The sequence below is a fragment of the Sebastes fasciatus genome, chromosome 13, assembly GCF_043250625.1.
Source record: "Sebastes fasciatus isolate fSebFas1 chromosome 13, fSebFas1.pri, whole genome shotgun sequence".
Classification (NCBI taxonomy): domain Eukaryota; kingdom Metazoa; phylum Chordata; class Actinopteri; order Perciformes; family Sebastidae; genus Sebastes; species Sebastes fasciatus.
The window spans coordinates 13,810,473-13,826,208 of record NC_133807.1 but is presented as its reverse complement, the minus strand read 5'-3'; the positions used below and the strand labels follow the sequence as shown (position 1 = coordinate 13,826,208).

Below are 15,736 nucleotides of genomic sequence, written 5' to 3'. Positions count from 1 at the left end.
CACGTGTCAATTTCCGCTCCTTACATGCATACAGTCTTTTAAAAATAAACTACCATTTTCCCAGAAAACAACTTGGTTAGGTTTAGGAAAAGATTAAGGTATGGGTTAAAATGACTCCGGAAGTTGACTTCCTGGTTCACGATTACGTGGATTACATACAAATTGATTATGTGGGATTTATACGAATTACAGCGCATTACTTTTCGTAGGTATAGCTACAAATGGTGTACGAGAACAACCTGAGTCTTTCAATCCATTGTTAAGAGGAAAATGTTGATTAGTGCAGCTTTAAATCAGATTATGTCAATGTAACATTTACTGGATGTGCTGTAGAAATGGTACAGAGAGTTTTTGAGTTTTTTTTTTTTTTAACTTTCATTTTTAGAAAGTAATTTCAAAATGGACCACCTGTTGATTCAGTAGCCAAAGCACATGCATGCATCATCATCAATCATCTCTGTTGGGAGCCCAGCTGCAGGTTATTAAGGATGCTTCATTCAGTAATGGGAAAATCACACACATGCACACAAACTAGGCTACAATCACATCCAGATAGTTCCTGAAAATTACACAGCGTGATTGGATGATGGTCCTCTAAGAGCACTCTTGCCTGGCAAATCCTGGGGAAAATAGCCCAAACTATCATTTATGAATGACCTTTAGCAACGTGTTTTCCTGAAGGATGCGTCGTCATGTTTTTGTGCTTAACACACAAATCTACAACACAAACAATGGAGTTTTTAAATTAAAAAACACAAACCAATAACGTTCTTAATCAATCAAGTTTTATTGATATTCTCATTCCATTTCTACTCATGCGAGGCATAACGATTCTTCTGACTTTTACAAATATGAATGATTGAAAATTATTTACAAATGCCATTTGATCCAGTCAGTTTGGAGTGTACATGTCTCCATAGCCACACTGTGTCTCTCGGTGGCGCTGCAGGTCGACCCTGCGCTGGAAGCTGTGCTGACAGCGGGGGCAGCTGAACGGCCGGTAGCTGCTGTGCTTTCGGCTGTGGGTGATGAGGTTGGAGCTTTGGCTGAATCCTTTACCGCACACCTTGCACACGTGTGGTTTCTCGCCTGTGGGAGGAAGAACACGATGTTTAAGAGTGGGAGTTTGAGCACAGAATAGTTAATGTACTGTTGTGTTCACACACCTGTGTGTATGAAGGTGTGCTTCTTCATGTCTGACTTCTGGTGGAACCTCTTGCCACAGTACTGGCAGGGGTAGGGCCGCGTGTCGGAGTGGATGAGGAGGTGGGTGGACAGGGTGGACGAGCGCTTGAACACCTTTCCACACACCTTGCAGCCAAAGCTACGCTCCTGGATACACAAACACGTGTTAAACAATCCAAGTTTCCTTCAGAACTCATGATGAGTCAAGCGTTTCTATTCTAACTGTGTGCTTTACCTTGGCTCTACCATAGCTGCCTATCGCTCTGAAGCCAAAGGGCATATGGGGCATGTCGGTGGCAGTGGGTGATCTTGCCAATGGGACAGAGAGGGTGTTGTGAAGATGCAGGCCACCTCCTGATATTAAGACTTCTGAAAGAGACTAAGGGAAACAGAGAGAATGAAAAAAAATTATGAGAAGGATGATACCACTGTCAAGTCTGTCGCCAGCTGCTTAGCTTAGCATAAAGACTGGAAATGGTGAAATAGTGGAGCGGATAACGTCAATTTTTCGGTCAAATCGTGCAAATAGTGATACAAGCATGATGATTGCCGAGGGGTCACTAAGCAAATATAAACGAATCGCCACTTGAAAATCCAAGATGGCCGCCATTTTTAAAGATGGCCGTCAAATTGACCTGCTGATAATGATTTCTCTCATAGAAATGCATCCAGTTGGTCGATTTGAGTGATCTTGGTGTCAAATTATATGTTTTCTAGCATGCTGGATCTAATTTTGATAGTTTTGATCATTTTTAACTGCAATATGGCGGCAAGGGAATCAAGCATCGAGACCCAGCTGTTTAATTTTCCCGCCAAGAAAATGTGTGTGAAGTTGAAATATCTTGCACGGTCATTGCGACACAAGGAGACAAAGCCATCAGCAACAATAGGAAGTCCCTGGATGCTGTGACCCAATGCTCTCAGGAGGAAGCAGACACTAAACAGACACAAAATGGCCGCCATAGTGCAGTTAAAAATTGTTAAAACTATCAAAATTAGATCCAGCGTGCTAGAAAACATATAATTTGACACCAAGATCACTGAAATCGACCAACTTGATGAATTTTTATGAGAGAAACCATTAGCTCAATTTGGCGGCCATTGTGAAAAATGGCCACCATCTTGGATTTTCAAGTGGCCAATCGTTCATATTTGCTCAGTGTCCCCTCTGGAATCATCATGCCAAATTTGGTGCTTGTATTACAATTTGCATGATTTTTCCACTATCTGCTCCACTAAAACAGCTTGCATGGCTCTCTCCAACAGTGACAAAATATGCCTACCAGAACTCCTAAAGCTCACTAATTACTATTTCTAGGCTGGGATCATGGACTGCATTGTATATAAAGATTAACGACATGACAGCTCCCCAAAAGTGAAGCCAAAACATCTCGATTGCCCCCTGGTGGCTGGCTGCAGTATAGGTTATAAATCTCCATGTTAGTGGATGGGACATGGGCCAAATTAAAAAGTCAAAGTACACATCAAATATATTTTCCCCAAAGATGGTTTCTTTCATTTTAGGTAGTTCTTATCACGCTGATGGAAGAGATTTGTTTGAATGATCTGTAAAGACACATTACAAATATATTTTTTATTTGCAAACAACTATCCCTCAACTTCTGTAGATAAGGTTTACAAATAGGTGCAGTGACCTGTAGGCTATTCAATTTATTTTTTGGGCATAAATATAATCATAAATACAAATTCCATATGCATTATTTTTGATCCATAGTTTTAGCTCTGTGCATTCCTCTGGCAATTATATTTTTGAAATGACCACTTTGTTCACAAAATCTTTCCACAACAACAAGAACTGCAATCATACTGTGCAGACTGTCACCCTCTGACATGTTGCCAGGTTCTGTGTCATGACAGTTACTTTTATCGTTATTCACTCTGGTTTCCTCTTTTTCATTATAACAGCAGATGAGGACGGAGATAATAAGGACGTGAAAATTCACACAATGCAGAGGCCTCCTACCTTTTCACAGAGCGGACACTCGCTGACAGGGGATTTGAGGTCAGTGTGCGACGTGTGGTTGAGTAACATGAAGACCAGTCCCTCTAGTTGTCTCTCTCTGTCAGATGCCTGGTGTCTGTCCACCGTCCAAGGCGAGACCGGCAGAGGAGCGTCTCTGTTCTCCACAGGGGCTTTTGATAGAATATGAAAGGATGATGATGATGGGAATGTCTTTAGTTAAAATCATTTACAGCTTTTTTTAGGGTCTTTGCTTTGCATTTTGTGGCTTTGAGTGTACAAAGATGAAACCTGAATATTGAGTTGCACTTTCTTTTATAAAACTAATGTCTTTTTTGTCATTTTTTATAATTGTGACTGAGATCAATAACTTCCACATGCCATCCAAAGAACACGGTATCGGGTATCAGCAAGTACACCAGTCCATGCATCGATCCAATACCATAAATTTATTAACCCAGAAAAAAATCAACTTGTTTAATTGGAAATCAATTCTGCAGGTAGTTTGCCATGTGATGATAGCAAACAACAACTGTGCAGTGCTGGAGAATGCAAACGGTGGTCAGAGCGAGGAAAACGTCAGCCATTTGGCAATATTTCACAGTGGAAAATCCATCGATTTGTACAGTATGTAACGCTTCCGTTTCAAGAAGTGGCACTAGTATTGCCATTTTTTAACACCAGCAATCTTATAAAACATTTAAAGACGCATCGTGCAAAAGAACACAACTTCACCACGGCAAAGGGGGAAAAAAAGGACGAACTGCAGAAGCAAACGTTGGAAACCGAATTCCAACGACCAGATAAATTCCACAAAGATTGCCCAAAAGCAACGAAGATATTATATCTATCACACTGGTATCGGATCGGTACCTGCAAGTTCAGGTATCTGAATCGATATCGGAACATCTCTACTCACTGTAGTCTTATAATAATTTCACAGTCAAATTTCACTGCCAGAGAAAGTGTTGGGTACCTGAAGGCCAAGGATCATCCGTGGGGGCGCTGTGAGACCGGACTGCCATCCCATCCCATGGTGAGCAGGCTTTAGGCAGAAGGTCTTTGACCCCTAACATGGGGGACAAAGGCTGCACAGCATCTTCAGGAGACCTCCTGCTCTGTCCCAGCGCATGCTGCACAGGTTGGTGGGCGTCTGTTTGGGGCTGGGAGTGTTGTCTGTAGGAGTCCTTAGATGGGCCAGGTAGATGAGTCCTTTTACTCCTGACGAGGAACGACCGCGGCATGGCAGACTGAGTGGTGGTGACTGAGGGAGTCGATGGGAGACGAGGTTAAAAATCCTGCAGAATAAACCTGCAAGTGTCTGAAAAATCTGCTCTTTCATGTCACATACTCAGATGTCGCACACCTGCTGGTGCATGTTCAGTTACAATGCCAAGGCTTGAGGTTTCCTTAGCAAATACAGCCCACCACCTGCACAAAGGTTTCAGGTCTTGAGAATAACCTGACTGTGGGTTTGTCTGCCATCTTCTAAACTGAAACTGTGGTACAATTGTTATACTTAAATTTGAGCTGCTTTTAGACATTTAGAACAACAGAATGATTCTAAATTTGGGAATTTTATTACCAAAATTAAACAAATCAATGAAGAATATTTTCCAAGTGCAAAATTGATTAATTTATAATGATAACAAATCAACAAATAAATGGCAAATAAATTCTTAAAACTGCTTTGGTATTAGTTGATTTTAACATGTCATGAGGTCATACGGTAAAAAATGAAAGAGGAACGCCTGAAAGAAAAACTAACTCAAGAGAACCACACTGTAGACTAGCAAACTAATTTTACCAAATTTTTTTGCCAGTTCATGGAGATTTTGTATGAGCCACTGTAATAAAGACAATTTATTTAGTAACCTTATCATATAATTCTATAAAATAATATCATAAATAATCACAACCTTGAAGTTGCCCAGAAGAAATTATAGTGTGCCAGTACATTGAATCTGCCATGTCTAAAAAAAAATTATAAATTGAAAATAATCCTTATACTATAACAGTGAGATTCCAGCTGAATCGCTGATCTTACCTCTGTATTGCGCAGCTGAATGTTGAGAGCGTTTCTTGTGTCTTCGTTGCTGGCAACGTCCTCTTTTCTCTTTCTCACACCCATCAACTGATGACATGACACAAAGAGATTTGATTTGATTTTTTAAAGGCTGCTGAGGATTGTGGGGCTTTAGGCATCGGAGGGGAAAAATGCCCCAAAAAACGTTATTTGAAAACGATTTGCTTTTAAAATATACTCCCCATTTCAATAGCTTTTTGGGTTTTAACCTCTGTTGCTACCCTTATTCTGACAAGCAATGTCAAAACATTTCTGTCTTCTCTAAAGTTTTGGTAGACCGTACCCTTTAGGTATGGGACCCACTGTGAATAAAGGTGTCGTGATAGCGAAGTCAAGATGAAACTTTATTTACTGTGTGACCAATATGCTTGTGTCACTGCTGGATTTAACACTACAATGACTGATCATGTGGGTGGACTCATAAATACACTGAGCATCCTTTGGAAAGTTTGAATATCTCATCGCTCTCATGTGAACATGTGGACCTTTACTACTGAGGTGCCAATTACACATTATACTCTTTTTTTATCTGTCTGTTTGTTTGTGAATGTGTGTGTGTGTGTGTGTGTGGTACCCAGCCATCCCACGCAGTTCCTTATGTGAGCGGAGGGAGATTTTTTTTTTCACCAACTTTGTCTAGAGCCCTGAACTATAGCCTGACTAACCTTTTTGACACTGAACTTAATTGCCTTGCAGAAATCTTATTTAAAGTGACAGCTTGGAAAAAAGTCAGATCTGGAGTTAGATTTCAGGGTAACACTTCACAATAATGAACATTTATAAGTAACTTATAAGCTCTTCATCAATGATAAACTAACCATTATCAAATCATTTATAGACATTAGTAAATGAATGATGAATAATTTACAAATTATGAATCATTAATTAATTATGTGATGAAAACATTTAAAAAGCTGTAATTGCAAATATTAACGTTATATGAACTTACTAATGATTAGTAAAATATTTGTAAATATTTAAAGAATGCATGAAAATGGCTTACTGTGCTATAATCATTTAAAGCTGCAGTGGGTAGAATTGGAGCAAATATGATTAAAAAAGTTATTTTTATAAAACGGTTACTATATCCTGACAGTAGTGCATGAGACAGGTAATTGGAAAAAAATCATGTGCCTCTGTGTCCTCTGGTGCTCCTAATGGCATCTGCAGGATTTCACTGAGCTGGAGCCTTGCCGTCTCTGAGCAGCTGTCAATCACTCGCGAATTCCGACCAAACGGTCAAACTAGGCAGCGCTGATCAAATATTAATCAATATTCTGTTACTGTAATGTTTATTTCTCTCCTCAAATGTTTTCAGAAACATCTTGTAGTGTACTGTTTAGCTGTAAAAGGCGAAAGTTTGTGACCCGGCAGCCATGTTGAGATCAGTTGAGGAAATACCAAGCACCGCCCACCAGCCGGAACAAAGGTTCTCATTTTACAGCTAAACAGTACACTAACACTAAGAGTTCACAAGTGATTGACAGCTGCCTCTGTTGAGCCAATAGGAACGCTCTCTCTCTGAAATGACCTGTGATTGGCCAAAGTCTAGATTTTTGAAAGCCTGAAAACAGAGCCATGAGGAGGTGCAGAAGTCTAGTTTTCTCTCAGAACACTTGAATTACAATATGCTGAAAGGTTATTATGGAATCTTTGCCCAATGATGCCAAAAACTTTCGGTCTACTGCCACTTTAAGAACAATGTGTAAAGTTAAACACTCAAAAGAAAGAAGAGCCAAAAAGACATACTGAGTCATCGTGCTGCGTGTGGCCTGTCAATACAATATGCAAAGTTCCTCCTTTTTCCTCCTAACAAGATATGCGCATCACCCCCTGAGCACATTTACCAGAACAAAGCATTAGCAGCAGCTAACTTCCCGGGACAGCACCTACCCGCCCAACAGAAAACAAGCCAACAAGTTGTGTGATTTTGCCCACAACGATCAGAAACAGACAATACAGCCAGAAAGCAAACATACACTAATACAGTCTACCAATGGGCCCATAAGTAATGACAGACTCAAATAACTGTGTTCAAAGGAAGACCACTCATCACAGTGTGCTTTTAAAACCTTTACAAATAATCTCTAGGTGATTTATTAGATTCTACCAACATTATTTGTAAATTATTTGATAAATATTCATTACAAATACCTTTATCATTTCAAAAACATTTACAAATGTGTGATGTACCATCTTCAAAATTCCTCACCAGTTACAAGTCATCAGGAAATGTATGAATTAATAATTTATTAATTAATCATAACACTTTTTCCAGACCCTAATAATAGTATTATTAACCATAATTAATTATGGTTAATAATGAAATCATTTAGTCTTAAGATGATATTGCATCTAACACTAGAAGAATTCCTCCCAAACAGAAAAAGGAAAATAAAAAATAGAAACATTGGAGAAAGAAATTAAGTTTCGCTGTACCATACTCTCAGAAATCAACCATAAAAAGCTACTCAGTACTTAATATAAATTATATTGTGATTACTCCGACCACTACATAACCATAAAACACAACTCAAATGGGGCTTAATTGGTAGAAAAAACAATGGATAATTACCCAAACCAGAGCAGGGAAATACCATAACCACTCATATTGAAGACACGGACCGAAATACAGACAGATCAGAAATCAACAAACTTCTCAGCTCGCTCTGAGTCATATACACCTGAACACAATGCAAAAAGAAAGAACCAAGAAAATGTCTTCATACAAATTAGATCCCAGGGCCACTTGCAGGACCAATCATCCACAGGCAAGCATGTCTGTTTTAAAGGAAAGAACACAAAATCAATCCTTATGCAGATGACATGCTCTTTTACTTAACAAAGCCTCCGGAGTCAGGGCCATGATCTAATGCAGTATGTAGCTTTGGCTGTATCTCTGGTTGCTCTTGATTGTTCAAAATCTGAAATACTACCCGTTTATAACCATATGTGTCTTATTGGGATGGTAAAATGCAGGCTATTACTTTCAAGTTTACTCACAAAAAGTACCAAGGATTCCACATGGCATAGATGACCTTTCTTTCAATTTCACACTATTTCTGAAAGTCATATAAGACGACCCAACATTTTCCTGATTGGAAGATTTTGCAGCCATAAAAATAAATACAGCCCACTACATAAAAATATAATTTAATATGAAACTGGTCACGTCACTGTTTGAGTGTGTGAGTATTTCAACAAATTATTTGTGTTAGTTACAATATTCTAATAAAAGAATAAACCAAATAAACAACACTGAACAATACAATCCTTTGAGAGAAATTCTACATAAATATTCTAACCAATTACAGACACTGGACTGCAGTAGCATAATATCATCAAATACACAAATCCCTGATTAAACAAATCTGACCAATAAAGATACTATTCCTTGATAAGACAATAACAAAACCGGCCCGGTCACACTAAATGGCGTATGAACGACACGGTAATTTGCAAGTTATTTTGTGTGCAATAAAAACGCTGTTCTTGCTTTTGGCGTGACGTTTGTATGTCATGTTGTCTGTATTGACTGCAATGTAAACACAACCACGTAAATATGCTACACTCAGAGTTAGTGATGTTAAAAAATAAAAAGTGAGAAAGACAGCTTATGGCGGGTGGGACGTGAGATGGATGGGTCCAACAAACACAGGAATTTCAATCAAGAGACCGGTGTTCGAGACTGGCGTTCGTGTCCCAAAGTGTTGGTGAGTTATTTTGAAGTTATACATTAGTGACGTTTGTGACGTGTTTGCCGTATGTATTTTACTTAGTTTACATACTTATTTTAAGCCCAACAATCATGTTTTTCCTAAACTTAAAGCTGAAGTAGGCAAGATTGGAGCAAATATCATTAAAAAAAAGTTATTTTTACAAAACGTTCACTATATCGTGACGGCAGTACATGAAACAGGTAACCTGAAAAATATCATGTGCCTCTGTGTCCTCCGGTGCTCCTAACGGCATCTGCAAGATTTCACAGACCGGAGAAAAGTATATGCTGTCCATCTGCTGTCTATTAGAGCCAGCTGTCAATCACTCGCGAACTCCAGTCAAACGGTCAAACTAGGCCACGCTGATCAAATATGAATCAATATTTTGTTACGTTAATGCCTATTTCTCTCCTCAAATGTTTTCAGAATCATCTTGTAGTGCACTGTTTAGCTGTAAAATGAGAAAGTTGGTGACGCTGCCGGCATTGTGAAATCTGGTGGAGGACACATGACCAGAGCACAGCCAATAGGAATGCTCTCTCAATGAAATGACCTGTGATTGGTCAAAGTCTCTTGTCACGGGCTAGATTTTTTAAAGCCTGAAAACAGGCGGAGGAGGAGCAGAAGTCTAGTTTTCTCTCAGAACACTTGAATTACAATATGCTGAAAATATACTGCCTACTGCCACTTTAAGTGAGTAGTTTTGTTGCCTAAACTTAAGTGAGTGATATTATTGCTTAAACCTATCTGCAAACGTTACCATATTTTTGTTCCGTGGCGTAAAAATTATATGTGAAAAGAGGCGTATGAATGACACATGAAAAGGCTAAAATGCGTTCTTATGGCATGCAGAATGTACTTGTAATGTTATTTATACGCCTTCTCGTGAGATCAGGTTGTACCTTGCTTCAACAACCACTAAAAAAAGCTGTTTTCTTTACTCATGAAAAAAAGTATTTTGCAAATACATATCTGTTGTCAAGCAATGTTAAGTATGAGGTCTGAGTCTGACCTCAGATTGAAATCAAATCATCAAGGACCACATATATGAACTGAAACCAAAACATTTCTTAATGTGACTGTATTCTTGCAAACATCTCATTTGACTCCTGGTGTCAGCAGCGCAAAATGGAGCTGAGTTTGCCTTGATGTGCATGAAGAGAGGCATGTCAGAGCACTGCGGTTGATGTGGTGGGGGGCTGGCAACCTTCTCCCAGGGGCTGTCAGGGAGAGCAGACGAGAGTAGCGCAGGGAGCCGAGACGGGCTGGTGGGTTCGGTGGGTTTCTGCCTCATTTGTTTTAGGGAGTTCGGGGGCTTCTTGTTCCCCTGGTGGTGACAGAAAACTGCCTTTCTAGGAACCTGAAACTTGGGGTGGAGGAGGGGGAGAAGGGAGTGCGACTGTAGTCTAAAGTTCATTTTCCTATTGCTTTGTTTCTGATGTTCACTTACCATGTTAGGAGGTTTTAAAATCTGACTATGTATGGTAATTAGCCTACGTGGGAGGAATGTGATATATGTGTGATATGACTTACCTGATTTGTTGAATATATACATAAATAAATGTTATTTATAATTTACTATATTTCCTTTCTGTAACATTTAAGAAATCCTCCCATAAAATAATTTTCAATTATTTCCAACACTAACTATATTAACTATAGGGTGCAAGGTTTCTTTTTAGTTCCAACACCACATAAACAAATACTGGCATGTTCCGTTTTACTTTTTAAATCAGTAATCCAAACAACATTAAACTGGTGTCTTACAACCCTATCTCTTTAAAGAGGTTAATTTTACACATGAAAGTGAGACTTTGTCACTTTTGAAAGAAGAGAGAAAACATTATTCATCTTAAAAAATAAAAGTTTAATAAAATGGAACCTTGCTCAATTAAATACCCGCTGGGGTTTTGCTGCTACAACCTTGTTTGGTCTGGTATGACCAGTAGCTTAGGGTGGCTAAAGTTAGCTAATGTTAGTGAACTTTAGATAGATAGAATTACTGAGTCAATTGACTCTTCTGTTACTTGTTCTACTGCGTTTTAACAAAATTAAAGCCCAGTCTGCTCTGATTGGTCAGCTGGCCTAGTGTTGTGATTGGTCAACCGAACCTAACTTTTCGGACTCCGCTTCAGCTCCGCTCTAACTAGCTTTGGTTGAGGGCGTGCCCCCCAATGACACAAGATGTTATTACAATATTATAATTGTAAAGTAGAACATGATTTAAAATATAAACATGACTGCAGGACATGCATGCATGATGCATGCTGGGAAGAGTTTTGCTGGACAGGGCGAAGCCTAATAATACTGACCAAAGTAGGTTTAACATGGCAACTACTGAGAAAAACAATATGCACACGTGTATACAGATACCATCACAGCATAGAAGCATAGTAGTTGTTTATTGCATGATAAATTGCTGTATCATATATTTACATTCAGACAGGTTTGCAGTTAACCGATAGTCCAAACAATAACAAATATTAATACATGTAACAAACATCTTGCAGTAATGACACATACACATTGCACTGCAAATGTAATCAGTAGAAATTGAAGGGATAAATGAAAAGATAATGAATTCATTTGAAGTGATTTTTATCAAATATTATTGATGCCAAGTGAGCAACATCTAGGTGACTGATATTTGTGTACCCATTTGTGTATTTTCTCAATATGCCACTCATCAAAACAGTGTAGGTGTTTGGTTGTACATTAAATGACATCATTATAGCAAATGATCACAGAAAGAAAAGCGTCAGATTGTCAGGCCGCAGTCTCTGCTCTTTGGTGTTTATCTGTGTTGCTGCTGTGGCTGGTGGTTTACAGAGGTTTCAGTCTGAGGACGAAAGAAGACAGTGCCACTTTCTCACGGCCAACTGCTTCTCTATCTTGCTGTCACCAGTTTGCCCCCACCCACCCATTTTTACACTCATTTCCTCACAACTTTTCAACTTTCTCTCACTTTGGTCGGCAAAAGAGCAAAGGTTACAGACGGTGCAGGTCTTTCTTTTCCTTGTCACGCGAAGGAAAGGAGTCAGAGCTTAGTGAGATTTTAATGCTGGTCTAGATGTGTTAAATGTGTTAAGTAAGAATTTACTCGGAATAAGACTTCACAAAAGTAAATCATATATAATATAATAGAGATGCAGGGATAACAGAAAAAAAAGAGGAATTGCTTTGCAGTACATGATGTATGAAAAACAAATCTATATCTACTATAGCCATGGGAACTGTGGACTGTACCCACTCTCAATATCACACCATATGACAGGGTCATGTTCAAGAGAAAAGCCACAACACTGTGAACTGTGCCTCCCACTGAACAGGAAACAAGTATTTGCTGAGGTATTTTTTTCTTTCTATGGCTTGTAACATCCTCCTACTCTTTTCAATCAATTGCTATCAGTTCAGATTCAGATTAAAACCAATTGTAGTGTTTTCCATCAAAGAAGTTACTGAGGAAAATCCTTTTGTGGTCACCCAGTGGGGTCTATGAAAATAAATCCGTGGCATTAATATGTTCCATTCTTGCTAAACATCTGTCAACAACATGTAAGGAAAGAATATGGCGGTCATGGAGGTGATAATGAGGATGACAACATCTTCTCAAATTCAGTCAACCGATGGGCATCCCCACTCCCACACACACAGCCAACTCTCTGAGATTTGTATCACAATGCAAGGTTACGGAGAGGTAAGAGGGTGTGAGAACACCAAAGTGTCATGGTACCCAAGGCAGCCACTGCCTACGTTTGCAAAAAAAAGAGAGTCCACAGCCAGGCTAGCAGCTCTGTAAAGCTGCCTTCAAATGAAAGGAAATCTGCTCTTCACTCACCGCAAGGTACTGTAGGGCACAGAGCCTTGCAGAGGCAAAGCACAGCACAGGTATACTATGCCATCAAAAAGTGTAGCTAGGAACTTTCCATCAACAGTTGCAGCTGTTATCTCATTGGTTGCGTTTTGAAAGGTCCCTGGCAACCAAGGTCAAAGTTGAAATAATTTGAAGTTTCGAGCAGTGTGCCACGACAAGGGTAGTGTTTCCACCTAGTTGGGTGGCGCCGCTCTCCCCATAGGAAAACAATGGCAATGGGAGTGTTACAGTGATGATGTATTTTTGTAGGTCAACCAGGAAGTTAGCATCGCCCTGGTTCCCTCGACAAAAAGCCAATAGGATTTTTCCATTGGGTTTTTGATTATTACGGAAAAAAAGCTCTGTGGAAAACAAACATTTATGATACTTTTGTTTTTGTTCAGCAAGATAATCTCCACAAATGAACACCACTTTTATGGTTTTTGAAGTGCGAATGCAATCGGCAGAAGTAAAAAGCTAACGTTAGGCTATAAACAAACTACATCACAGTCGCATGAGCGCGAGTAAACACAACGAGGCTGTAAAGGCGGACGAGATGGCGTGATGACGTTTAATAGTGTCATTTAACCACTTGTTAGCAACCGCCTTTTTTAAGACACATAAAGGCTTCAAAATCCACAAGTGGGATATTTATTGATGTATTTTATGTCGTAGAACAAAATGTAAAAATCTCTTCAGCTTGCTAATATCAGCATGCTAACATGACCACAATGACATTGCTAACATATGTTTGCCAGGTATGCAGGTACAGTATGTTTACCATGATCATCATAATTAGTTTAGCATGCTAACATTTGCTAATTAACACAAAACACAAAGTACAGCTGTATTGTATCAGAATAAATTCAATTTGATATGATGATGGTGCCAAACATTTGCTTCTACTAACACTTTTTAGTCTTTTCAGTCAGGGTCTCAGTCAGCATTTCCTCTAGATGTTTCAGATTGTTTAGCATAAACCAGTTGCAACAACATTATGTGTGTGTAATGTTGCTCATATTTAAATAGCCTTTTCATGTGCAAAGGTCTGTGGCAAGCTTGTGATGTTTCTTCATGATATGGACGTGTGAATCCTGTAACATAACACGACCCCACCCAACACATCCCTGCCCACGGGCCCAGTTATATCAGTGTGTCAGGGCCTGTGTTTGTGTGTGTTTATTGCAAATGAGGAGGTGTGAAGCCACAGGCCTTTTTCACAGCAGAACTCTGAAACCAATGGTGTTGATAGGACATCGCCCGTGTTGAGCTTGCTACACCACAGCCCTGCTGTCTAATTTTAAACCCTTATTTCCCTGAAAGAGATACAAAAAAGCTCCATCAGTTGCAGTGAGTTCGTCGAACCTCCATGCCGTCTTGAAAAAATATCATCTTGTTTACTATGCTTAGACATTTTTGGAAATACATGTGTTCACTTTCTCGCAGAGACTTTGATGAGAATATTGATACTTTTCATGTCTAAGTGTGGAAATATCGTGCAATGTGGCGATTAGCTTAGATTAGCATGTAACTCACAACCCATGACACCACAACATTTTTACCAATTTAAACAAATGAGATATATTACTTAGTTTTCTGGATGTTGGTTGCCATATTTTTTGCCAAGCTAGCAGCATGGCTCTCGGAATGTCAGTGGTCTGTATGCTTCGTATCTGCTGGATGTGTTAATAGTAATAGACTGTGTACTGTAAGAAGAGGACGTAGTCAACGTGACGTCATCCATTGGTTTGTGGACTGCTGTTTTGAAGCCTCGAGTTCAGTATTTTGGCCATCACCATCTTGGGGTTTTTTCTCGTCGCCCTCTTGGTTTTTTGCGAGAGGGTGGAGCTAAGTACAACTGAAGGCTTTTTAAGCAACCCAAATGACACAATTAACTTTCATGAACTAAAACACACTGTGGATTGAAGTTCTAAGAAGAAAACACGGACAACTCCCAGACCGGACAACGCCATGGTAGTGACCTGTCAATCACAAGGTAGCCACATCAACATCATGCTGTGTTGAATACTTCAACACAGCATGATGTTCATTTAGTAAATTATGGTCCCATTTAGAGTCAAATAGACCATAAAGCAGGGTATGCTTTAGGGCGTGGCTACCTTGTGATTGACAGGTCACTACCACGGCGTTGTCTGGTCTGGGAGTTGTCCGTGTTTTTCATCTCAGAACTTTAACCCTTTCACAGTGTGTTTTCAGTTTGTAAAAGTTAATTATAACCTTTTTGGTCGCCTGAAAATGTGTTATTCAGCCTTCGGTTGTACTTAGCTCCACTCTCTCGTGTCACTTCTGGTTGCAAATAACCAAGATGGCGACAGCTAAAATGCCGAACTCAAGGCTTCAAAACGTCAGTCCACAAACTAATGGGTGATGTCACGGTGACTACGTCCACTTCTTATAAACAGTAAATGACTTGGATTAAACAAATAATTTTTTATACACACACACTTACAGATTCAGATACTCACATGTACTATAAAGGCTATCAGATCTGTTCATCACATACTGAAGAATGCGCTTAGTTACAGCAGGTTTCCTATTTTGCTAATTTTAGCTTTAGCAAGTCTCAAAAACACCTAATCATACTAGTCCTGGTAGAGTAAAGAGTGGGCTTGAATTTGTTTGCAGCAGTAGATGGTGATAATACGTTATCAAAGGGATTGTCCCTGTCCCTCAAACTTACGTCTTCACACTTCCTCTTCTCTGTGACAACAGTAAATGCCAATCTCACTCGCACATTACCATTTGCCACCACTGCTGCAACTACCACACCACTTTTCTGCCTTTGCTCTATAAAACCCCTTACTCCAGACTCCACAACACACAGAAAACTCACACACCAGCTGTGTAGAGTAGATCACGTTGTGGTTCATTGTCAGTTTGAGTCTTTGCTC

General features: G+C 39.4%; 1 protein-coding gene across 3 annotated transcripts; it reads right to left on the bottom strand.

The window, feature by feature from the left end:
• Positions 1-766: 766 nt before the first annotated feature.
• Positions 767-5,598, bottom strand: LOC141780387 (uncharacterized). Of its 3 annotated transcripts, XM_074655589.1 has the most exons (7): positions 5,214-5,302; positions 4,518-4,597; positions 4,143-4,430; positions 3,170-3,339; positions 1,421-1,564; positions 1,167-1,332; positions 767-1,089 (listed from the first exon to the last, which is right to left on the bottom strand). In XM_074655589.1, exons 3-7 carry the CDS (start codon positions 4,408-4,410, stop codon positions 893-895), a joined length of 945 nt encoding a protein of 314 aa, XP_074511690.1. In that variant the 5' UTR covers positions 4,411-4,430; positions 4,518-4,597; positions 5,214-5,302; the 3' UTR covers positions 767-892. The 3 variants fall into 3 exon arrangements, with proteins under 3 accessions (XP_074511690.1, XP_074511689.1, XP_074511688.1); XM_074655588.1 differs by lacking the exon at positions 4,518-4,597 and having other exon boundaries at positions 5,214-5,598; XM_074655587.1 differs by having other exon boundaries at positions 4,518-5,219.
• Between the last annotated feature and the right edge of the window lie 10,138 nt (positions 5,599-15,736).

Bases quoted from the DNA above. Each gene is read 5' to 3' on its own strand.
- LOC141780387 (XM_074655587.1), bottom strand. From the start codon at position 4,710: ATGTCTAAAAGCAGCTCAAATTTAAGTATAACAATTGTACCACAGTTT. The intron at 1,565-3,169 runs GTAGGAGGCCTC...TGTTTCCCTTAG, and splicing joins AGTGTCCGCTCTGTGAAAAG to TCTCTTTCAGAAGTCTTAAT. The intron at 1,090-1,166 runs GTGTGTGAACAC...TTCCTCCCACAG, and splicing joins GCACACCTTCATACACACAG to GCGAGAAACCACACGTGTGC.